The 24,360-nt window shown below is 42.3% G+C and overlaps 1 protein-coding gene across 2 annotated transcripts in view; it reads right to left on the reverse strand.

Annotated features, from left to right (window-relative positions):
* Positions 1-5,993: 5,993 nt before the first annotated feature.
* Positions 5,994-24,360, reverse strand: part of LOC103664036 (24-hydroxycholesterol 7-alpha-hydroxylase) — a 90,991-nt gene continuing 72,624 nt past the window's right edge. For both annotated transcript variants that reach the window (XM_008691836.2, XM_008691839.2), the window contains 2 exons: positions 9,966-10,053; positions 5,994-7,042 (listed from right to left, as the gene is read on the reverse strand). In XM_008691836.2, the coding sequence (XP_008690058.1) occupies positions 6,971-7,042; positions 9,966-10,053 (160 nt within the window). In that variant the 3' untranslated portion in view covers positions 5,994-6,970. The remainder of the gene's footprint in view (positions 7,043-9,965; positions 10,054-24,360) is intronic.

A 24,360-nucleotide genomic window follows, 5' to 3' on the forward strand; every position in this document is an offset into this window, starting at 1 on the left:
AGGACCTCAGAATCTGGAACTGTGATACTTTATAGAGTACTTAATAAATTGTGGTTTTGGGGGGGTGCCTGGGTGGCTCAGTCGGTTAAGCATCTGACTCTTGATTTCGGCTCAAGTTGTGATCCCATGGGTCATGAGATCAGCCCCACATCAGGCTCCTCGCTCGTGAGACTGAGCCCTGGTCTGACCCTACTCTCAGCCGGCAGTCGGCTTGAGATTCTCCCTCTCCCTTTCCCTCTGCCTCTCCCTGTGCTTGCATGCACTCTCTCTCTCTCTCTCTCAAATAAATAAATAAATCGTGAAAAGAAAGAAAGTTGTGTTTTTTGCACATCTGCCTTATGTTCTAAGAGTCATACCACATTGCTTCTTCTTCACAGCTTTATTGAGATATAACTGATATACCATATCATTCACCCATTTAAAGTGTAAGAGTCAATGGCTTTTCATATATTCCCAGAGATGTACAACCTTCACCACAGTCACAACACATTTCTATGCCCTCGAAAAGAAACCCTATGCCCCTTAGCTGTCACTCATCCAATCATCTCCCCGAGCCCTAGACAATCACCTGTCTGCTTTCTCTCTTTGCAGATTTGCCTTTCTGGATCTTCCCTACAAACGGAATCATACAATACATGGTCCTTTCTATCTGGCATCTTCACTTGGCGTGTTTTCAAGGTTCATCCATGTTGTAGCATTTACCGGTATTTCATTGCCTTTGAGATTGCAGAAAAGAAGACTACAGGCATGAAAAAGAGCAAGAGCCAGACTTCATTTCTGAGATTGCCCAGGTAGTCTAGTTCATGCTGTGGGGGCAAGCGTCAGTGTCTCCTGTTCACACATGCAAATTGGTCTTGTGCGAATTTGGGGAAAAGATTCTTTCTTCCTCATTGACACTCAGGGACCCAGGCTGATAGGGACCCAGCCTTCTTTCTGCTGCTAGCTCCCCCATCACATTATCAGGGAAAGAGGGCAACAAAGACGATTTATATCCCTATGTCCATATTTCAACTTGGCATTGACACCCATCATTTCTACTTATGGGCCATTGGCCCAAACTAGTCACATGACCCTGCATAAGCGTCTGGGCCCTGGGAAATCTGGGGAGGCGCCTGACATTCAGCAGGCATTAAATGTCTCTGCCACACAGAGCTCATCTAGGCCAGCATTTTTCAACATGTACTGTTTTGATCCCCCCAGGCTCTGCAGATGTGTGCGTATAATGGGTTCGACAAACAAGGAAGTATAGTCAACTAACGCTGGGTTGGATTTAGCAGCTTTTATCTGCCTTTTTATTGGGAGATCTGCAAATCAATGTGTTGAGCAATACAAAGTTTTGCTGCCCAAAGAAGTTGGAAATTTACTTACCTGTTCCATTTCTCTGTCTTCAGAGAAGCACTCACTTAAACCGTCTCACCCAGAAGGCTGTCTTCACGGGACACCGAACATCCTACAAGGGCACATAACATTCTCCAGCTTGGACTTTAGCTTCGTAAAGCAGAAAACGAGATGTTAGGCTGATATCTCGAATTATGTATTCTACACAGGTTTATTTTCAGTAAAAACAACAGTGAAAATCAAAGGAGAGTTTATACGCATCGTGAAGCACACACCACACTCCTTCCTTTAGGTCACTTTTATAGAATTCTCCCCAAAGTTCCAAGTCACCTGTAGACAAAGCTTAAATTAAGACTATTTGGTATTTAGCTAGTATCTGCCTCTGCCAGAAGAGAAAATCCATTTCTCTTCCTTACCCTATGGTCTCTTGGGTCCCTAATAACCAAAATTTTTGTCAAGGACTTTTTTTGTCAAGGAAGGAGGTAGAACGATGCTAAATAAATGAAAAAAAAAAAAGCCAATTGCTGTCTCAATGGACAATGCATGATATACTATTGGAATTTATGATATTTTTTCAATATGTGCATTTATATTCCCCTACCAAAAGATGCATTTTTATCAGATTTTTTCCTTAAAACAGTGAATGGCTCCCTTCCCCATCTGTGGGGTCTTACTCTTGGCCAGTCGATTTGGAGGTTCTCATGAGGATTGGGGGCGGGGGAGAAGAAGGAAGCAGAAGAGGGAGGAAACTGGCTCACAATAGGAGTCCTCTTCTTCCTCTACTTGTAATCTAGGCTACACCACAAAGTAGTCACATTCTCCCTGGGAGTTAAGAGAGAACCCAGAGTGTGGATTATGATGACACCAAGGTCAAAAGTGCTGTCACTTGTGGGTAACATTTTGTCTAATGGAAGGATACAGTGCTCTTTGGTATTATGAGGCCATGTGATGTAGCCAGAAGCCCTAGGTTCAAATTGTGCCTCCAACACTTACTAGCTGTGTGATCTTGAGTTAGTCACTCCACTCAGTCCCTCCAAGCTCCATTGTTCTCATTTGTAAAATAGGAATAAAATAGAAACAAACTGAACACACCGGACTAAATGTGTTTATGAGACTAAAGTAAATGGATAGAGAGATGAGCTCAGGAAGTGAGTGGCATATAGTAACGGCTCAGGTGACAAAAGGTCTTACTGTTGGTTTCTAGAAAGTAATAGGCATGTTGTTAAGAAAATAGGTAGTTTATACAAGTTGTACCAATGTCAGTAACAGCCTTTAGCCATTTATTAAAATACCGAAAAATGCTACACCAAGAGGTGTGAGACCCAGAGCAGCATTTGTGGGGAAGGGTCTTATTTTTTTTTTAATTTGAGTATAGTTGACACAGAACATTAGTTTGAGGCGTACAACATAGTGATTCGAGAGTCTACACGTTATGTGGTACTCACCACCAGTGTTAGCTGTCCTGTTCCATCACTCTTCCGATACCATTGACTATAGTTCTTATACTGTGCCTTTCTTCTCCATGACGTGTTCATTCCATAACTGAAAGCCTGTATCTCCTGCTCCCTTCACCCATTCTGCCCGTCTCCCCACCCCCGTCCCCACTGGCAACCACCAGTTTGTTCTCAGAGTGGCATTGTTGAGTGCTGTCCAGGGTCCTCCATCAGAGCAAAATCCCTAGCCAGAACGCCACCTAGAAAGGTAAGCAACTGTGGGGGTTACCTCCTGCCATGGTCTAAATGATTGTGTCTCCAACAAATTCATATGGTACAATGTTAATATCCAAAGTTGATGGCATTAAGAGTGAGGCCTTTGGGAGGTGATTAGGTCATGAGGCGGGAACCTTCATGAATGGGATTACTATTCTCATAAGGGAGCCCACAGACATGCCTCACCCCTTCCACCATATCGACACAGCTAGAAGGTGGTGGCTGGGCAAAACATGACCACAGCTACATTCTGAACTCCATTCTCTTCACCTGACCACCATGCCAGCCTCCCCTCAAATGCTGTCGTCCCACCCCTAACTGCTTGTCCTCCGAAATACTAAATTGAGACAGTCTGTCCCCTGGCCACAGCCTTCTGCCCTCTTGGGTCTCTCTCTATTTGTTCCCACTACACTGATTCTTCAACTTCACAGGGAACCCAGTTCCCCAGCTGACTGTTCCTTCTTTTTGGCCTTCTTCTGCATCCGCTTCCTTCCCTCTCCTTAGGTTACTGTCAACCACACTTATCTCTCCTGCCACACATTCCTCCAGTGGTCAAAGTCCCAATTTGCATTAATTCTATTTTTCCAGCTGTCTTGCAGGCTGATGGAAGATCCTTGAGAGCTCAAACACAAAACTGCCATGGCATTTCATCACGAAAATATCTCCCCTCCCCTCATTGCTGCTCCCACGTCTCCATTCCCTCACTCTCAGGAAATAACTCACCTTCCACTTGACAGGGAAAATAAAATCCACCAAATGAGAATTTGCTCAATTTCCTGCTACTGCCCCTACCCTGAGTCCTTCCTCTTTTCTTCTTTCAGAGTGAAATATGTCACCTTCCTATCTCCTGTCTACAGCTAATTCTTGTGTGTGGATCTCTATACCTCTCATCTCAGAGGTGTTGCCAAAAAACTTATCTTCTCTATTTCCTGTTATTTCAACGTATTTCCCTCTACATGCTTCTTCCCATAGGCATTGAAACATGCTACTGTCTCCCCTGTATAAAAGAAAGGGAGGGAGGGAGAGAGAGAGAAGAGGAAAGAAGGCAGGAAGGAGGAGAGGAAGGAAGGAAGGAAGGAAGGAAGGAAGGAAGGAAGGAAGGAAGGAAAGAAAGAAGGAAATCCTTTCAAGTCCCCTTCCAAACACCACTCTCTCTTTTCTCCCCTTCACGGGAAAACTCCTTCTGTGTTATGTGGGTGTGTCTGTTTCTCTCCTCCTACGCCTTCTTCAGCATACTGCGTGTGCAACAGCAAGTCTATTCTTCAACTGTGTTTACATGGGCTTCAGGTAGAAAAAGTACAACAAGATCCACTGTGACTTTGAAAACCTGCCTCCTAAGATTGGGCCACAAGTTCAACATCTACCCAGATCTTGACAAGCATTTGACATCAGGGTACTCTCTGGAAGTCAATTCAAAGGATAAGGGCTTGATCATCTTGTGCCTCCATGCAAGTCCACCCTACAAGGACATGCCTTCAAGTTCATCAACTGCAAGCGAGATTTCTTCCACGTCCACTGTTGGCTCACCAGTAGCATCTTCAAGCTCTGATTACACTCCAAGCATTACCACTACCAGTGGTGATAGGCCAATAGATAGAAGGATAGATTCCCTAGGATTCCAGAGTAAGATCATGCCTCCTGCAGCTAAAAACTATTTATCATTTGAAAACCAGCTCCTAACATACTTCTAAGCCTCCAATGCCTAAATATGCCAAGTGAGTATTTGACCAGAGCTACGCATCATGAACTGGGTATTGTTATATTTACCAAGTATTTTATCAGCAGCAATCCATTATACAATGAATATGGTCCATTTGGGATCAGGTTTGAGCAAGTCCAGAAGTCAGTTACATAAACAGGTCATCACTTACCTCTGTTAGGCTGATGGATCTCTCTTAATTCACACCTTTGGCCCATTGGGTATGACTAGCTGACAGAGGAGAGAAAAAATCTTGGGCCTGGATGACATATTGGTTGGCTTGATATGATGGAGCAAACTAGTTGACTTCTACTCCACTCAGCCACATTCAAGAGTGTCCCCAAAGGACAGTGGTGAGGGGAAATTCTCCCACCGGGCAGAGTTTTGAGCAGTATATACTTGGCCATGTCCTTTGTGTGGAGGGAGAAATAGTCTGAGGTAAGAATATACGTAGACTCTTAGGCAATGGCAAAAAGTTTGGTTGGTTGATCGAGACCTGAAAGAAAATTTGGACAATGGCTGACAAGATGGAGGCTCTCACCAAAGCTGACATAGCCACTGCCCCAGCTGAATGCCTGACTACCAGAAGAGGGCAATCCTGAGTTCTTACTCACCATCCCTCAAGGGGAGAGCCAGCCACTTCGAACTCTTTACCCTGGACAAAGCCGTGATTTAGATATATAATATAAAATCCCAGGCCAGGGAAATAAAAAGATATGGGACCTCCAAATATATTTCTTTTACCATTATTTTATTTTTACCATTTTTACCAAAGGTCAATGGATCTCCTGTGTCTGCATTCTTTTTTAAAGCGCATAAACTTGCCAGCTAACATTTTTCCTTACCAAGCAGGAATATGGAGATAAACGCTAGCCCTGGGTGGCTGCAAATTCAGCTGAAGTGCATATTAGAAGCAAATAGTGTTTCTTTGTGGGTCTCGGCTGTTCGGGAGGACACGTCTGCCCTAAGAACACTCCCGCCATAATTAGCAGACCCTGCCAGGTCTTCTAAGCTGCTTCCTTCATCCCCCCCAGTTTCTAGACCCCAAACCCGCTAAGCTAACCTGCAAGCTGGTAGCTAAGCTTCAGAATCGCTGTATTAGTCTGGAAGAGTTAATGCACTCCGGAGTACTTAATTTTCTCCTAGGGAGTCATCTGCTCATTGGTTGGAAATAGATGACTAAGCAATCATTATCAACTCTGCAGGATCATTCTAGCACAGGGGAGCAAATAATCCAGAAGACGACATGCACACAAAGCTTATTTATTGTGAAATAAAGGAGGCAAGCAGCATTTTACTGACTATTAGATGACAAATCACGACATCACTGATCATTCTGTTACTAGTGTCGTATGTTTCCCCCGGGGCATGACGGGATTTCTTTTCAGGGTTTTACAGTAAATATTTCAGGCAGAAGTCCTAAGTAGTACATTCAAATGCTGTTATTTGCCTTGACATCCCTTTATCTGTGTTTCTACCCACAAAAATATTACCTCTTCACCTATAACTATTATTGCCTTGAATCAAAAGAGTGCTTTCACCTTCATTAAAATACAAATCAGTGTATCAATCAGCATACCTGTACTGACTACACCTTATACAGAGGGCGCTGTCCTAGGTGTAGCTGGGCACAGAATGAGTGTAAGACATGCTCCTTGTCTTCGCAGGTCTTAGAAAGCTATCATTTTATGCAGTGTTTCAGCACTAGTCCTGTTTACCATAACGAATTATATTAATAGAACTTAAGAATTCCAATTGCCAGGTGAGAATCATATTAGGAAAACCAAAAAATTTCCAGAAATTACTATTTAATATTTTCTTAGAGTCAAAGACGTTCAGCCTTTTTCGAAATAGAAATTTAAGTATGTTGCCTTCACAGTTTACTAAGATCTTCATTCAAGTGGCATTATTTCTATTTAAAGTTTTAATACTGTTATGCATGAAACCCAATTACAACTCCTAGGGAAATGTCTCTTATTTAAATCGTTTAAACGTTTTCTGTAAACCATGTATTCAGATCTCGTATCGGTGAGAGTGCTGTCAGATTCTTGGTCTACTCTGACGTTACCAAACACACCTACCACTTAGACATTCTCTTGAACTAAATCCTAAAACAAAGCTAAGCAGTATGTTTTAGTAGAGCTCAGGTCTAGATGCTGCCAGGTTAGTGGATGGGACAATCACTCTTCCAGAAGGCCCTGGGCCTCTTTAGGCCCAACAGATGTCATTTTCTTTGTTTAAATTCAATCCGGCATTGTCCTTCTGGCTGTTGGACACCCACCAAATGGAGAGGACTCTAAAAGCAGAAATGCAGAAGAAATATAGAAATTAAGAGACATAAGTTTTTAGAAAAAGTTTTATTCAAGTGTTATTATCTCTAAAAGTACAAAGTCTAGGTTTAGAAGACCAGAAGTGTTTGCTTGATGTGTCTTATAATGTCAAGCATCAATTTTAGTCTTCCATTCAAGGAACAGAACATTTGCAACCTGTTCCATCAGCCTTGAGGGTGGGGGAAGATCTTGAGTAAGGAAAAGACAATCAGTCCAATTTAAGTCATCAGTCTATTGTCAGATTTGAATACACAAGGCACAGCATGGGCTTCTTAACAAGGAGATTCTGAGGGGAGTTGATTGAACAAGGTGCAGGGTTGCCATGGACTCCTTGAAATTGCAACCACAAATTTGTGGTTATGAAAAGTTATGTACTTTTCTAGAAAGGGATCCATAGGTTTCATGAGATTATCTGAGGATTCATGACACCCCAAAAAGCAAAACAGAACAAAACCAACCAACCAAACAAGCAAAACTTCACTATATTAGCAAAAATGTGCTTGCTTGTGCAAGAGAATTGAAGTTGGTCTTATAAATGCTTCAAAATGAACAGCCGCCATTGCCAGCATCTGGACAAGGCTGCCTGATCATGGATCTTGGAAAGCTTTATAATATTTGCTTAGTGTTTGGTTCTTAATGAGAGTTAAAATTAATTTCCTAAGACCCTTTGAGATAAAATAAAACACTGGGCTTCTGCAAAATTAAAATTGGGGGTTCTAGCATTTGATTTTTGTTACTATGACAAGCATATTACTTTGGGGAAGCCGATTTCCAATCCCAAAGATGCCCCCATGCTTGACAAGAGCGTTCAGAACATGCTCTAGCAGCCCATCCCCTCCCATCTCCTACAAGAGCCTGGTAATTTGAAGGTCATTTCTTGTATTTTTTGATCACCTCATTTTACAATTTATTAAAACAAGTCCAATAATTACATAATTTCAATTCATCTCTTTCTAGAATAAGAATTATGAAATGAAATGCCCTTTGAGAGCAGGAGAATTCGCTTAGACATACTTTTTACAAAGTGAGATAATATTTTCCCCCTTTTTTAAAGATAATATTTCTTGAAAAATGTCCTTAGAAGTGCTAAAACAGAAATAGAATGTGTGTAGAATAGTATAATAAATATAACAAATGGAATTCTCGGCTAGGTAGAAAGTACTGGGCAAAATCTTGCCTGAGGAGCTGGTGAAAATTACTGATTGCTAGGCTTAGGTGTTACACGGTTTTGACAAATGTCAATTCTTCTTTCTTTTTTTTTTTTTAAAGATTTTATTTATTTATTTGACAGAGATAGAGACAGCCAGCGAGAGAGGGAACACAAGCAGGGGGAGTGGGAGAGGAAGAACAAAGTCAATCTTCTAATCTGATAAGGCGTTCTTGTGTCCTCTCACTGGTGGGAACATATTTGTTTTTTTTTTTTAAAGATTTTTTATTTATTTATTCGACAGAGACAGAGACAGCCAGCGAGAGAGGGAACACAAGCAGGGGGAGCGGGAGAGGAAGAAGCAGGCTCCTAGCGGAGGAGCCTGATGTGGGGCTCGATCCCACAACGCCGGGATCACGCCCTGAGCCGAAGGCAGACGCTTAACCGCTGTGCCACCCAGGCGCCCCAGTGGGAACATATTTGGATGGGGAACCCGTCCTGGGCAAAATTGTGACATCCACCTCGGTGAACCAGGAGCTGCTATTTCATGGGTATATGCCTGGCTCCGATCCTCATTTTGATAATAAAACTATACTTGCTGAGAACCTTTGTGAAGGGTTTTTTGATTTCCCTTTCATCGTACGATTTCGAGGGCTCTTCATCCCTGGTAGTTAGTGTACTCAAAATAGAAGTGCAAAAGAAATCGGGGGAAAGTGCTGAAATGTGCATATTTATGAGTGATATAATATTGTCTGTGTCACTTAGCACTTACATAATTTCTATTGAAATGTCACCCAAGAGTTTTATTTATCCCTCCATACATTAGCCTTATTATATCAAGAGTGAATCAAAGCACAACATGCTATGTGAATAGCCCTGAAATTGCAATGCTTAATTTCTGAGCTTTACCCTCAGTTGACACAGCACATTTTATCCAGAGTCTTCAAAATGACTTCCGAACATCTGGAATTAAGTTGAACTTGCCCTGTTTCCTAGGACAGTGGTCCTCAAAGAGTGTTATCCAGACTAGCAGCATCGCCAGCACTGGGAACTGGTTAAAAATGTGAATTATTGCCTTCCCCAGATGTCCTAGATCAGGAACTCTGGGGGTGGGGCCCAGTACTCTGTGTTCTAAAAAGCCCCCCACCTTCCAGGTCATTTTGATATTTGTGCCAGTTTGAAAGCCATTGGTCTAGGAGAACAGACCAATAGAAACACAGAGGAGTTCAATGATGACACTATTCGATGGGCAGAGGTAGGAATAAGGTCACAGCCTTTTCATTCTTGCTTACTGTCTTTACTGTTGCTCACTGTCTGCTGTTTTCTCCCGTGCCATTGCCTCCCAAATGGACCAAGGGCTATGACTTGCCTCTAAAACCGATGGTTCAGTTTGGGACCCATAGACGTGCCTCTCTAGGGAAACAAGCCCAACATCAAGGCCATGTCTATTTAGCACAGGGAACGGGATCAAAATTGGTGAATTCACTGAGGGCCTCCTTAACACTCTAAGGGGTGGGAACACCGCTATTCGGTCCTGGTCTCATGGTACCATGGCATATACATTAGATCCAGAAGTAAGGGAATTAAGAGGGTATCTTCTCAGTCTGGTTCCATGTAAGACACCTGTTAAGATCAAGCCTAGGTAAGGAAATTAGCAGCTTACCTCTAGTAATTAAAACCAAGGGGTTAGAATTTACACCAAATTCAAAAACCATGATAGTCAAAATTCTGAAAACATTTACCTGTTTTGGTAATGGATCCAGAAGACTACAGTCATATTTATAAAGTATTAAAATAATACATATTTGAATCTGTAACAGAGCAAACCACCTGAAAGAAAAATATAATATTGTCACTTGGTTGTGAAAGATGCATAAATATCTACCAAGAGAGAATATCTAGAAAGTACACATATTTCAGAGCAAGTATGCTCTTCTTCACAATATGAACTTCTGCCATTAAAAGGTTAGAGTAAGGAAGAACTTACTCTTTTCTTTTATAATACTGTCTACTCCAGAGGATAGCTGGGATGATTAAATTGCTTTAAAATATATGTAAAGTGCTTAGCCAGTGGAAGCACTCAATAAATGAGAGCCCAGGTCTCTCTTCGAAGTTTTAGATCAATGCTTCCCATCATGGTAGCCATTAGCTACATGTGGCTATTTAAACTTAAATAAATTAAAATTAAACAAAATGATAAATTTCAGTTCCTCAGTTGCACTAGCCATATTTCAAGTACTCAATAGTGATATGTGGCTACTGGTCTCCATACTGGACAGTACATCTTTAGAACATTTTGCATGATCACAGAAAGTTCTATTGGACACTCTCATCTGACCTAGACTCTTATTGCCCACTAGAAATTACTGCCTAAATGTTCATAGGCAAATACCTACCCATAACTACCCCATTACTACCAAATTCCCCATTAACTACCACATTTATTATTCCTTTTGTAATCCTTCACTCAGATGTCTCCAAACTTTTCAATCATACACCCTGATAATGAAATTTTTGAGCACACCCGACAATATACTGATACTCGTTAACTTATAAAGTATATACACATACTACTGTATTAGTTTACTATATACTTTGTAAGACACACAAATAGAAACTAAAAACATAGAGAACAGTATAAATGGAATTCTGCTATTTTCTTGTTGCATCTCAGTGCATTATTTTGAGCTCTCCTAGGGGTAAGCAATGCCTGTTAGCGGTCCCAATTCTTAATGAATACAACCATTCCAACAGGTCATAAAATTGGAAGTCATCATAGACTCAGTTCTCTTTTTCACTCTCTATATTCAATTAGGCACTGAGTCCTTTTGTTCTAGCTTCTAAATACTACCCAATCCCTCTCCTTCTTGTCTTATCTCCGGTCCCTCCACTACTGCCTCACTGCGGTTCTTCATGACTGGTCTCCTGGATTACTAAAATAGCTTAGCTTCCAGATTAATCTTTCTGCTTCCAGTTTCACTTTGCTCCACTTTATCCTTCACTCTACCATTGGAGTGAACTTCCTAAAACATAAATCTATCATTAGTCCTCATTTTACACACACACACACACACACACACACATTATCGGTCAATGCTCCCTATTTTCTTCCAAATGCCATACTATCATTAGTCCTCATTTTACACACACACACACACACACACACACACATTATCGGTCAATGCTCCCTATTTTCTTCCAAATGCCATAAGAGAACACACACAGCCTTTGAAAATATGCCCCCATCTATCTCCCCAGCTTCCTCCCCACTGACTCCTCTTTGAAACCCATGCTCTAACTACCCTGTATACCTAACACTTCCTGAATGGTGATGCTGTCTGTTGCAAGCCCTTTCCCTGTCTCCTCCTCTGAAGGCATTCTCTGACCACTTGCTTCTGCGATGAGGTGCCCCTCCTCTCCACTTCTGTGGTCCCCTGTGCACATCTCAGCCATAGCATCTATTGCACTGAATTGCAATTGCTTGTTAGCCATTTCTCTCCTAGAGGAGGAATGGTACTGTTGGGACTTATCAGTGAGAGCACACTACTGATCCCTAATCATGTTATGAATGTAATGGAATGAATGAATGAATTAGTAGATGATGGGAAGAGATGCCTTCCATAAAACAAATTCAATTTCCTGCCCTTTCCAGCTTTCTTTCTTCTCCGTGTTTCTGTGGCACTTTACATATTCCTCCACCAATGTCCTACCTACAATGTGACTTTACCTTACCATATTACAGTTGATTGTTTGCATGTCTGTGCCCCTTATGAATGACAGTACTCACAAACAGTGGGAACCATTGTTCCACTGAATCCTCAAGATTTATTGAGTGACTGAATATGAATTATCTCATATTCATCTCAGGTAATTGTATTTGTTTCCTACTAGTATTCTTGAAACATCTTGTCTATATTTTACTTCAAATGAAATCTGGAGTACTCCAGGTGTGGTTAAAACCCATCTGGATAACACATCACTTCTTCACAAATATTTATGATGGGAATTTAACCCTACTTACTTATATATGCTAAAAACAATTTATTCTAAGAGACTATCAATGTCTATGAGATAAACTGAGGGCCTCAGAGGGGAGGGGGGTGGGGGAATGGGATAGGCTGGTGATGGGTAGTAAGGAGGGCACGTATTGCATGGTGCACTGGGTGTTATAAGCAACTAATGAATCATCGAACTTTATATCGGAAGCTGGGGATGTACTGTATGGTGACTAACATAATATAATAAAAATCATTTAAAAAGAAAAAAAATTTAAATAAATAAATAAATAAATAATCCCCCCCAAAAACCCCAAAACATATACAATATTGACTGATTTGATTCCAAGAGCAATTCTAAGAAAAAGCAATTCTGCTAATTTGTGTGCAGGTTCAGAATTTCTCACAACTAAATTTTTGTCAAACTTCTAACAAAATGGAACTTCTACTTCTGGTCATATCCTTCCCTAAATAACTCAAAAACAGAGTAAGATTTACAGTGTAGGATGGAAATTCCCAAGAGAAAAGAACTAAGTGAGGTGAGCCCTGCAATCTCCAACTCACTGTCCGTGGCAGTTTCCAGGTCACAGTGCAAGGAGGGGAAAGCCCACACAGACCTGACAGTCTCCCTAAATTAAAAAGGACAGATTTCAAAATTCAGAGACTAGAATTTGGAGGAAAGACTAAAAGAGAGGAGGGAGTTTCACAGAGAGAGCAAGAGTGCTTCAGAGAAATACGTGGGGGTTTCCTTGGGTATTTGGCTGAGTACTGATCTCAGCATGTGGGAGGAAACTACTGAGGTGGAGATAAAGATGAGAAAGAAAGCTAAGGAGAGCAATAAGGTGAATAGAGCCCAGGGCTCCCACAGGATACTAAGCCTGCGTTCCCACATGCAAGAGTGGGAAGATCTTATAACACCTGGACAACTGAATAGTCTTTACAAGGTCATCGCCTTGGAAGTGATAACATCTTATCTTAAAATTAAATGCCACTCCTGCTTTACCTTAACAAAGCTTACGAACAAGTCTTGAAAAGTTGTTTTTCTGAGCAACTAACTATATGCCACGGTAAAGCCTAAAACTAAAAGAATACAATAAAATCTAGTATCTGTGACTCTTAAAATTAATGTCCTGAATTTGTTCAAAAAATGACCGTGCCAAGAAGAAACAGGGAAACATGGCACATGAGTAAGAGAAAAATCATTTAAAAGAAATAGACTCTGAAATGACAGATATTGGAGACAGCCAGTTAGATATAATCCGGATGTTCAAAAAGGTAGAAGCTCAATGAAGAAAGAAATGGAAAATTTAAAATTTAAAATTTAAAAAAATAAAAAAAAATCAAACCAAACTTCTAACAATGAAAAAGGCTCTTCAATGAAAATACACTGGATGCGATGAACAGACGATAAGACCCTGCAAAAGAAAAGATCATGGAACTCAATAAAACAATGGAAAATATCAAAAATGAAGTACATAGATTAAAAAGACCAAAAAAAGAAATAAATAGCGTATAAGTAACCTACAAAATAATATCAAGGAGTATAACATACACGTAATTTGGAGATGCAAATAGGTGTGCAGGAAAAATATTTGAAGAAAAAATGGCTGAAACATTTTCAAATTTGTTAAAACTATTAATTTACAGAGCTAAGAAACACAATGAACCCAAAGCAAAAGAAACATAAAGAAAACGATTCCAAGGCAAATAATAATCAAATTGTTGGAAAACAGGGACGCCTGAGTGGCTCAGTCAGTTAAGCATCTGCCTTTGGCTCAGGTCACAATCCCATGGTCCTGGGATAGAGTCCACATGGGGCTCCTTGCTCAGCAGGGAGCCCACTTCTCCCTCTGCCTGCCGCTCCCCCTGCTTGTGCTCTCTCTCTCTCTTGCTCACTCTCTCTCTCTGATAAATAAATAAAATATTTTAAAAAAATTGTTGGAAAACAGTGACAAAGAAAAAAAAATCTTAAAAGCAGCCGGGGGGGTGGAGGTGGGGGAAGACACAATAAATAAATAAATTTAAATGATAACAGACTTCTCATCAGAAATCATGAAAGCCAGAAGACAACAAAACATCTTTGAAAATTTGAAAGAAAAAAGTAAACATTGTTCTTTATAATAATACACTACTCTATTGTGAGAGAGACCATCCTTGATAATTTGAGAATAATATTTAATTTCCTCTTTATAGATTTAGAGCATACTATCTTTTTTTTTTTTAAAAAAAAGATTTTATTTATTTATTTGACAGAGATGGAGACAGCCAGCGAGAGAGGGAACACAAGCAAGGGGAGTGGGAGACGAAGAAGCAGGCTCCCAGCGGAGGCCTGATGCGGGGCTCGATCCCAGAACTCTGGGATCACGCCCTGAGCCAACGGCAGATGCTTAACGACTGAGCCACCCAGGCGCCCCTAGAGCATACTATCTTGTAGGAAAAAAAGATGATTGTCTTTGGGAGCTATGAGAAAGAGAGATGTTGAAATGGCAGTCAATTATTCAGTAGAGAATTTGAAGAATACACATTTGAACATATCTTAAGAGAGGGGGAAATGTTGTGCCATGCCCGCAAAAGACTGTTTTGAGGAACTCAAGTCCCAAGGACAATGGTGGATAGTCGTGTTATCTCAAAGTTTTACACTCAGACTTTGAGAAATGCACAAGTGGAGGAAGGTGATGGATCTTGGAATGAAAGCTAGTCCTTGGGGAAGGGATGAAGTGAAAGGGAGGGTGAAGGGTGACTGCTCTGTGGCTATTTTGCAACAGACAAGCACAGCCCTGTGTACAGGAGACAATGGTAGGGACAGGGGACTTCCTGTGAAGTGATTTTCTCCTGGACTATGGTAAAAGAAATACATATTTTTCAAGATTTTATTTATTTGAGAGAGAGCTGAGTGGGAGGGCAGAAGGAGAGGGAGAGAAAGAATCTTTAGCAGACTCTGTGTGGAGCATGGAGCCCTTGGGGGGTACGAGTCCTTGGGGAACTTGGGGATCAATCCCACAACCCTGAGATCACGACGCGAGCCGAAATCAAGAGTCAGACACTCACTTGACTGAGCCACCCAGGCGCCCGGGTAAAAGAAATATTTTATGTACAATTAAAAAAAAGATTTATTTATTTACTCGAGAGAGAGAGAGCGAGAGCGTGAGTGGAGGGAGAGGAGCAGAGACAGAGAATCTCAAGCGGACTCCGGCTGAGTGCAGAGCCCCATGTGGGCTCAATCTCATGATGCAGGAGATCATGACCTGAGTGGAAATCACAGGTTGGATGCTTAACCGACTAAGCCACCCAGGCGCCCTGTGTACAATGTTTCTATTTCCCTGACTATACCACAGGCATACCTCATTTTATTGCATTTCACAGATACTGCCTCTTTTACAAACGGAAGGTTTGTGGCAACCCTGAATTGAGCAAGTCTATCGCTGCCATTTTTCCAACAGCATTTGCTCACTTTGTGTCTCTCAGTCATATTTTGGTAATTTTCACAATATTTCAAGCGTTTTCATTATTATTACACTCGTTATGGTGATCTGTGATCAGTGATTACTACTCGCTGAAAGTTCAGCTTAGCTTATAGTTAGCACGGATTTAGCAATAAGATATTTTTAAAGTCAGGTATGTGCATTTTTTAGACATAATGCTATTGCACACTTAACGGACCACACTGCAGCGTAAAGATAACTTTTGTACGCACTGGGAAACCAAAAATTTCATCTGACTCACTTTATTGCAATAATTGCCTCGTTGCGATGGTCTGGAATCAAAACTGTAAACTTTTTTTAAAATGCAGTCAAGAGTGATGCACTTACATGGTCCTGTGCGGCAGTACTATGAAGAATAAAGAGATAATAAGATAACAGGAAGCATGAAGAGCCTCACTTTCCTCTCTCTGCTAGAGATAGTGTGAAAGAAATGGCACCTCGTCTACCATGAGGAGCTGGGACTGCGGCAAACATCACAGAACACTAAGGGTCAAATTTGGAGGAGACAACTAAGGATGTGGGTGTAAGTCACGTGCCCTTCCTCCTTACCCCTCCAGGAAAAGAGTGACTGTTATGGGAACAGTGAACTGTCACTTAGGTTCCATACTGAGTTCTTATAATAAAATGAGATCTCCATTCATTTATCCATTCAATGTTCATTGAATTTCTGTGCTTTATGCTCTTAAAGTGCTGAAGTTAACAAAAGCCACTTTTGTAAACAACCAAACCACTCACGCTTTCATAAAAATGCTTAAATTCTAGCAGAGAGACAGTAAGTAGGCAGCAAATAAGTAAACGAGGAATGCATATATCAAGTACAAGAAAAAGTACTAAAATAATAAATAAGATAATGGGAAAGGGAGTGACGGTGTGGGCTACCATATTTCAGGTGAGGAAGGTCTCCCTGAGGAGGTGGCATTTCAGCAGACATTGGCATGGAGGAGGAGAATGCGCCATCTGAATATCTGGGTACAGAATTCCATGCAGGGGGAGGAGAAGGTGCACAAATCCAGAGGAAGGAGAATGAGGAACAGCGACGAGGCTAGTATTGCCAAAGATGAGCAAGAAAGGGGGAGGGGGTGTCAGAGAAATACCCCGGGCAAGTAGACAGCCCATGGGGCATGCTGAAGACTACACTTTATTCTGCGAGATGGGAAGCCATTGGACAGTTTTGAGCAAATGTGACTTAAGTTTCAAAAGAATGATTCTGACTGCTACATCGAGAAGAAAACATAAGGTGTTGTAGATGGAGCCCAGAAGATTGATTCGGAAGCCTTTACAGTTTTCCAGACAATAGAAAGGGGCGACTCGGACCAGGATGGTAGAAACAGTGGTGAGCCAGAGTGAGAGACCAGATATTCTCTGGATGATGGGCTTTGCCTTATAGATGTGGACGACACAGACTCAAGAATGACTGTTGACCTGAGGTTGAGTTTTTGACCCGAGGAAAGGCAAGGATGCGGCTGCTATTTACCTCAGTAATAGTGAGGATGAAGAAAGGGCAGGCCGAGGAGCTGTCTTTTGGAGCCCAGTCTGGGACCTGTTAAGCACAGCCTGCCGTCCAGACAACCAGTGTAGACGCTGAGGGGACGCTGGGTAAATGGGCCTGATGTTTAGGAGGGATTCAGTCAGGCCTGGAGACATACAAGATATAGATACAGAGTCATCATTGTTCAGAGGAATAGTTAGAGCCATGGGACAGGAGAGCTCACTTCGGGAGTAAGTTAAATAGAAAAAAAAAAGAAACAAAACAAACTAGAAATCTGACAAGAGAGTTCGGGGACACTCCAATATGTGGAGGTCAGGAAGGTGAGAAAGATGAGCAAAGGAGACTGGGAAGGAGTAGCCGAAGGGGTAGCATAACAGAAAGAGAGTGGTATCTCTAAAACCCCATGAAGTATTTCACGGAGGGCACAAGCCCCCGTATCAAATGGAAAATGCGGCAACGAGCACCAACATATGAAATTTGACATCAAAGCTCCCAGTTACTGAAACGACCAGTTCTCAGTACTTAGCTCCCTTCCTGGAAGTAAATTCTATGAGATCCCTTTTTCAGATAACCGAGCTGACGTTTTGGGTGAGTAGAATAAGCAGCGACTTCCGAATATTCGATGCTTGCCTGGCAGCACTGGAAAATTCTGGCTAATTCTGCATTTGAGAATTATAAAACAGTTTTGCAGGTTCCACTCGATCCAAACAAATCCTATTTTCTTGCCACTCTGGCTTTAGCCCTTCTCTGACAGTGGTCTGCTAGAGAGCGGTGCCCGGCTGTGAGCGGGGCCCCCTGGCGTAGAGGACCGTTGGCACCCGTCCTGTCCGGTTCTTCGAGCAGAGCCACTGCAGCAGCCTGAGGACCGTAAACACTCTGGAGGGCAGGGTGGTGGCCGCTCCGGGGAAGAAGGCGCTCGGGCCAGGGGGACAACCCGTTCCAAGGCACAGGCTCACGAGGGGCCCTGGAACATCGGGGGGCTTGTGAGGGCTTCACGCCCTGCCTTCCAGGAGGTGAGGTGATGAGAGATGAAGCTGGCAGAGCAGGACGACCCTGTTCATGGAGGGTTGAGTGACAGGGCTGGGTCTTTGATCCCGAACGTTCTGCAGACCTTGTGAATAAACTGTGCTTATTGAAAAATCCTACCCGTGTGTGAAAAGGCCGTTTCGTTAAGCATTATGACACACAGAAGGCCCGCGACACATAGTTCCTCTATCACGCAGATAAGAACAGAAACAAGACCCACGTTCACAAGCTATTTAAGAGTAAACATGTGAGAAAGACTATGTATATTTTGACTAGAAATGATTAGAGAAAATATTTATCAATTCATTAAAAGAGCTTCCCACGACAATCTGTAAGGCATTTCCTTAAGTAACTCAAGTCCCTGTGACGTTCTTTAAACTCATAAAGCTGCACTTCGCTTAAGGTAAAATGATAGTGGACGTTTGGACCCATTCAGACTGTGCTCTAGAAAGGCTCTGGTATTTTCCTCCTTTTAACTTGGAGTGTTAAGTTAGTTTAGTTATTAAGTTAGTATTAGTTATTAAAAAAGCATAAAGTTAACATATTTCATATCGGTTCTAAACATTTTGATCGATACCCCAGTTAAAGGAAAGGTAAGGTGAATTAATAATACAGATAATAAATAATATGCACTAAAATGATATTTTTCTCCAAATCCAAATAGTTGAATATTGTAGCAAAATTACCTCAATTATTCACTAGTCATTTTTTTCTACACTCGCAAAAAAAAGTGTTTTCCAGCCCTTTACCATGTTATTGAATTTTGTTTGATGCCTAAAATATCAGAGACTAACATATACGTCCCCGTGACATTAAAAGCCTTTTATGTCAAAGGAAATGGGCTTCACAAATTTGTATTTTTACAGAAACAAGCTGAGCTACATTCATGTTAGGAATGTTTTCCTAATGCTCCTATGTCAAAACAGTGAAAATAATGAGGCATATTATTTACAACAGATTTATTTTTTACACTTACAAGGACAACATTACACATCTACAAATAAAGCTCATTAAAATATAAACATATTGAAAATTCCTTAAATACTTGGTACTTGTGTGTTTTCCCCATTTGTAGATAAATGTCCAGGGAGCACCACACAGGCCTCGAGAGCCCAGAGTCGGACAAAACAGACCTCACACTAGTAACGCACATGGAGACAGAGAAAGGGTGACACTATGAAGTAAAGGGTAGAAACAAAAGAGCTGCGGAAGTTTGGAGTCTGGAGAGAGCGCTGTGATCTGGAGCAATCGATGGTAGCTTTGGAGGAGGTCAAACTTGAGCTAGACCTTGACGGAAGGAAACGGGCTGTAACTAAGTAGACATGTTGGGTGCGGGCATTCCTGCAGAGAGCAGGAGAGCATGAGCAAGCGAAGGAATGGGCACTGTAGCTGGGGGCAGCTATAGACCCTCTGGGGAGATGCCTCCCCATGTTCCGAAAGGTACAACCAGTGTCAGATCATGGAGAGCCCAAGTTCTAGGCTGTTGAACTTGGCCTATAGGCAGCGCCAGAGTCTTAATCAGAGTGACAGTCTGAGATGATTATTTGAGGACAATTAATCTGTGTGTGGTGAGTAAGATGGGTTGAAAGAAGAGAGAACAGAGCCTGGGAGAAGGCTTAGGAAACTATCATGTCATCTGATGTCTGGGCATGAAGACCTGGTTTAGGAGGTGGGAGTGGTCACGGAAGACCAAAGAGAGGGAGGAGTAGAGGGTCACTCGAAAAGGCCAGGTGTCTAGAACAGGGCTCCATCAGAAAGAAACAGGGGGTCCTGAAGGAATGATAAGATTATGGGAAACGGATGATTTTCGTTTAATGTCTTGATTTTGAGATTGCCTCCCTCTCTTGCTTTTGAAAAGAAAATCTCGTGCTTTTTTTTTTCCTACTAGAAGTCATTGCGGGCAATGCCAGCATGGGCTGGAAAACTGCCACGGTTGCCAGGAGCAGGGGCTCTGAAGTATATTCCTAGTTGCTACCAGCTGCGGCTTATGAAAATAGAATGATCTCGCCCTGGAATTCAGAGAAGGCAGCAGAGAGACATACTTTCACAGGCATCCTTCATGGAAGCATGGCTGCTCAACTTAAAGGGGAAGTACTTTCCCCACAACCTCGCCGCCTTTGAAATCTTTTAGGAGAATGAAATCAGTTTGGTGGCAGGAGGCGAAGTATTCCGGCCCAGTGGTTGTCACACTTTCACCTACGTCAGAATCTCCTGGAAAGCTTTGTTAAAACACAGATCGCTGCGCCCCACTCCCCAAGTTTCTGACTTGTTAGGTCCGGGGAAGAGCCCAAGAATTTGCATTTTTTGCACGTTTCCAGGTAGTGTTACTACTGGTGGTCTGGGGATCACACTTTAAGAATCACTGATCTAGAGGAAGTTGACAAGGAGAAAGGGAAATAAATATGTTAAAAGATGTAGTTTATCAACCTTTTTAGTTTCAGTACAAAAATCACGGTGATAAAGACTGCCCCAGCTGTACATGAAACACTTTTGACTGGGGATGATGGTGAGGACATATCTGTGGCGTGAACAGGCAGATGCTTACGCTGAATAAGGGGGGGAAACCCGGAATAAAGTAGGGAGGGGAGAAAGGGATAAAGGTAAGTGGGCAAGATGGACAAGAAGAAAGCTTGTGGAAGAGAGAAGAGACCGGGAACTAGGGAAAAGGAGGTGAGAAAGCAGAAAAGAAAACAAAGAGGAAAGGATGGGAGAACCTCTGTCCTTCCTGGACTTGAGACATCGTTTTCTGTTTCATCAAAGAGGGCAGGCACTCTCGAGGTCCCTTTTTTTCAGAGTTGCTGCTGGCAATCTTCCTACTACCTCTCCTGGTGGCGAAACTCCAGAACTATGAACTATGAGCCATGAAGGTTGGATGCAATGTTTGAAGCTTCCTATTCAAGCAAAAGGGCAAAGGAATAGTACTGACTGCGGTGTGATTAAGCACTCACCAAATAGAAATGATCTCATGGTATAGTTTAAATTCCAGACCTTCCAGAAAAAAGTTTAAGACGTGACATTTGTTTTGTTTTGTGATACACCCACTGTAAAGGAAACTCAGCCCCTCTGCAAAGCACAAGCTATTTAGAAACCATTCACGGATATGGTTAGAGGGTGTTAATACAATATTTCATGGAATTCAATAAACCTTAAAAGAACACTTTCACTTTTGAGGACATTATATTACTTAGGATGCTTTTGGTTGCAAGTGACAGAAAACTCACATCAGACTGGTTTCTATATTGAAGAGAACGCGTTGCTTTCTGTACCCCATCTGCATTACTAACTGCGTCCTCACACTGCCTGCTTTTATTGTCTCAAAATAGCTGCCACCAGTCCTGGAGGCCAAGTGCTTCTTTATTCACATCCCATAAGGAATGATTATGTTTGACCTAGAAGTCTCAACAGAAACCTTGGTAGTTAATTGCATTGCTTAAAACATACACCGACACTGAAACCAATCTCTATGGGAAGGGGGTGGGGCAGGGATGGGATTTGCAGATGGGCTTAGGGAACGGCGCGCCACTCTTCTGGAGCTGGGGGTGGAATCAGCACCCCAGAATCCCACGGATGCCCAAATGAAAGTGAGGGCTATTAGGAAGGGAAGAGAAGGTGTTAGATGATGGGGAGACAACAGCTCACAGACAGTATGGTGATACCATACAGTTTTACTTCGGTCCTCATTTCCTAGGAATTAAACCCTCTTTCTGATCAGGAGACATCTAACTTGTTCAAGAGCAGTCACTGAGTTGGATGAGGGGAGAAAGCCCACCAAAAAAGAAAAAAAAAAGAGGGGAGACCGATGGAAGACCCCCAGCCCAGAGTGCCCTTTCTTCCTCTCCACAGATACAAATCCTGTCCAGGTATTCCGTGTTCCAGAGAGGGGCTGGAGCTCTAGGTTGTAAACAACAGGAAAAGAGGGTCTTCTCTGACATTTTCTGCTCAGAAATGAACATGTTTTATTTTAGAAGCACTTTGGCCCGAGTATCAAAAGTCAGTGTTGAATTGCTTCTTCTGTTCTTGACAGACTTAAATCTTAGCCTCATAATGAAGTGTCAAAATGAAATGGCTGGGAAAGGAATGACTGCAGTTTTGCCAGTGGTTTCTGGGCTCCTTTCAGGGAGTCACTGCTCCTCAGGAAAGCAGCAAGAGAGAGAACCAGGGCTAAAAATTCGTAAAGGGGTCTGGCAGCCTGACTCCTTCTTGGAATTAACCGCATCCACCCCTTCCCACCCTCCCTTCTAACCCTTTTTTATATGCCCTCCAGGACATGTGCACAGCGTAGGGAACATGTTAGGAAACAATTAGATAAGTAAATACAGTTTGTTCAAGTCTACTTAACAACCAGAGTTGAGGGGATGCGTTTGTTTATGTAACAAATTCCTCAGAGTAAATTGAATTTGCAACTTCTCGTGAAATCCACAGAGATTTGAGTGTGCTCGCTCCTCAAAAGCAATCAGCTATTTCTTTCTTTCTTTTTTTTTTTTTAAAGATTATTTATTTATTTATTTGACAGAGACAGCCAGCGAGAGAGGGAACACGAGCAGGGGGAGTGGGAGAGGAAGAAGCAGGCTCATAGTGGAGGAGCCTGATGTGGGGCTCGATCCCAGAACGCTGGGATCACACCCTGAGCCGAAGGCAGACGCTTAACAACTGCGCTACCCAGGCGCCTGCAATCAGCTATTTCTAAGTATACAAGTACTTCTGCAAGTACCGCGAGGCTATTTTACTGAGTAAGGCACAATCATTACGACTGTATTATCGTTTAAAGAAACATGTAGCAACAACGGAACGCAGAGCTTCACAAGCCCCAACATACAGGTACATTGCACCCTGTGCCATTCCTTTGAGGGCTCTCTTTTCCTCTTCCCCTCAAACTTTGATATCACTGCCCCCTGGGAAGGTATGCTTTCCTCTGTGCTGCGTAGTGATGATTCCCGTCTCGTCCATAGAGCCTTTTCTAATCTCCTTCCTCAAAACTCCTACAGTGGTTATTCTGTGCGTATGGCATCTGGCATTTCTCATGGGTCATCTTATGCTGGTAAGTAGAGCTTTTCCATGTTTTTCATGTTTTTCATGTTGCTCTGTCTCATCTCTCCAGCTACATGATAAGTGACTCAGGAGTGTTTGGTGTCTTTGAATTTCCCCAGGGGTTCCTGAGGTGACTTGAGTTAGACTATAACCTCCTTGAGGGAAGGGACTTCATCCTTTATTTTGTTTTCCAAGGTAACTTCTAGAACCCTATCCTGGCATAGACCATACACTCAATATTTACTGAATGAAAGAATAAACATACTAATATTAGATGTTCCAGAGATGTCTGATTACTACTACTACTACTACTAATTTACTATCAGGGGACCTATGTTTGAATGAATTTTCCCATCGCTGTGTGATTTTCATTAAAAATTCAAGACAAGCCCATGACGTGGTGGCCTAGTACTGCCCCAGGATATATGAAGGACCCAAACGCACAGAAAAAAGTGGAGATCGCAGTTTCTACTCCTGAGGAATCCACGCTTCATTTCCACTTCTCAAGTGTGGTAGACTTACTCTGACTATACCCTCTTCTTATCTGAGCAAGCTTTTGTAAGGGAGGTATCTTGCCAAAGATCAGAGCTGTTGCTTTACACTGGAATGTAACCCATATCAATGACCACAATGAGACAGCCAACGAGGCATCCTCTTGTAGGGATGGGAAGCAAGGGAAATCAAGGCTGTTGGCTGGAGGTGGGGGGGGGGAGGTGCAGTGTAGCAAGCACATTCCTTTGTGCTGAGATCATCAACTCTCAGAGATACCCACTCAACCTTGGAAATCCCCTGTCCTATTCCTTTATTTAAATCCATAGTTTAAGAGGAGAACCTCCACTGTAAGGCCACACCTCATTCTGCATGCTACCATTGCTGAAGAAGTCTGGTAGTTCTCGCTGCTTTCTCCTGTCCTTCTGCAAAACTACCAGACTTCTCCAGTAATAGGATTACTGGGAGGAGTTCCCTGCCTGCCTGTACCCAGGGGCTTCCCAGCTATGGGGAAATGCCTAGTGAGGGGTTCTTCCTCCAAACGTATTTCCAGAATTCCCATTCTTCAGAGCAGGAACAATATTCTTCCATTCTGATTTTTGGTTGGCAGCTGATAGCAGCACTGAAT

This window comes from Ursus maritimus, unplaced genomic scaffold, assembly GCF_017311325.1.
Source record: "Ursus maritimus isolate PB19 unplaced genomic scaffold, ASM1731132v1 scaffold_29, whole genome shotgun sequence".
Classification (NCBI taxonomy): Eukaryota; Metazoa; Chordata; class Mammalia; order Carnivora; family Ursidae; genus Ursus; species Ursus maritimus.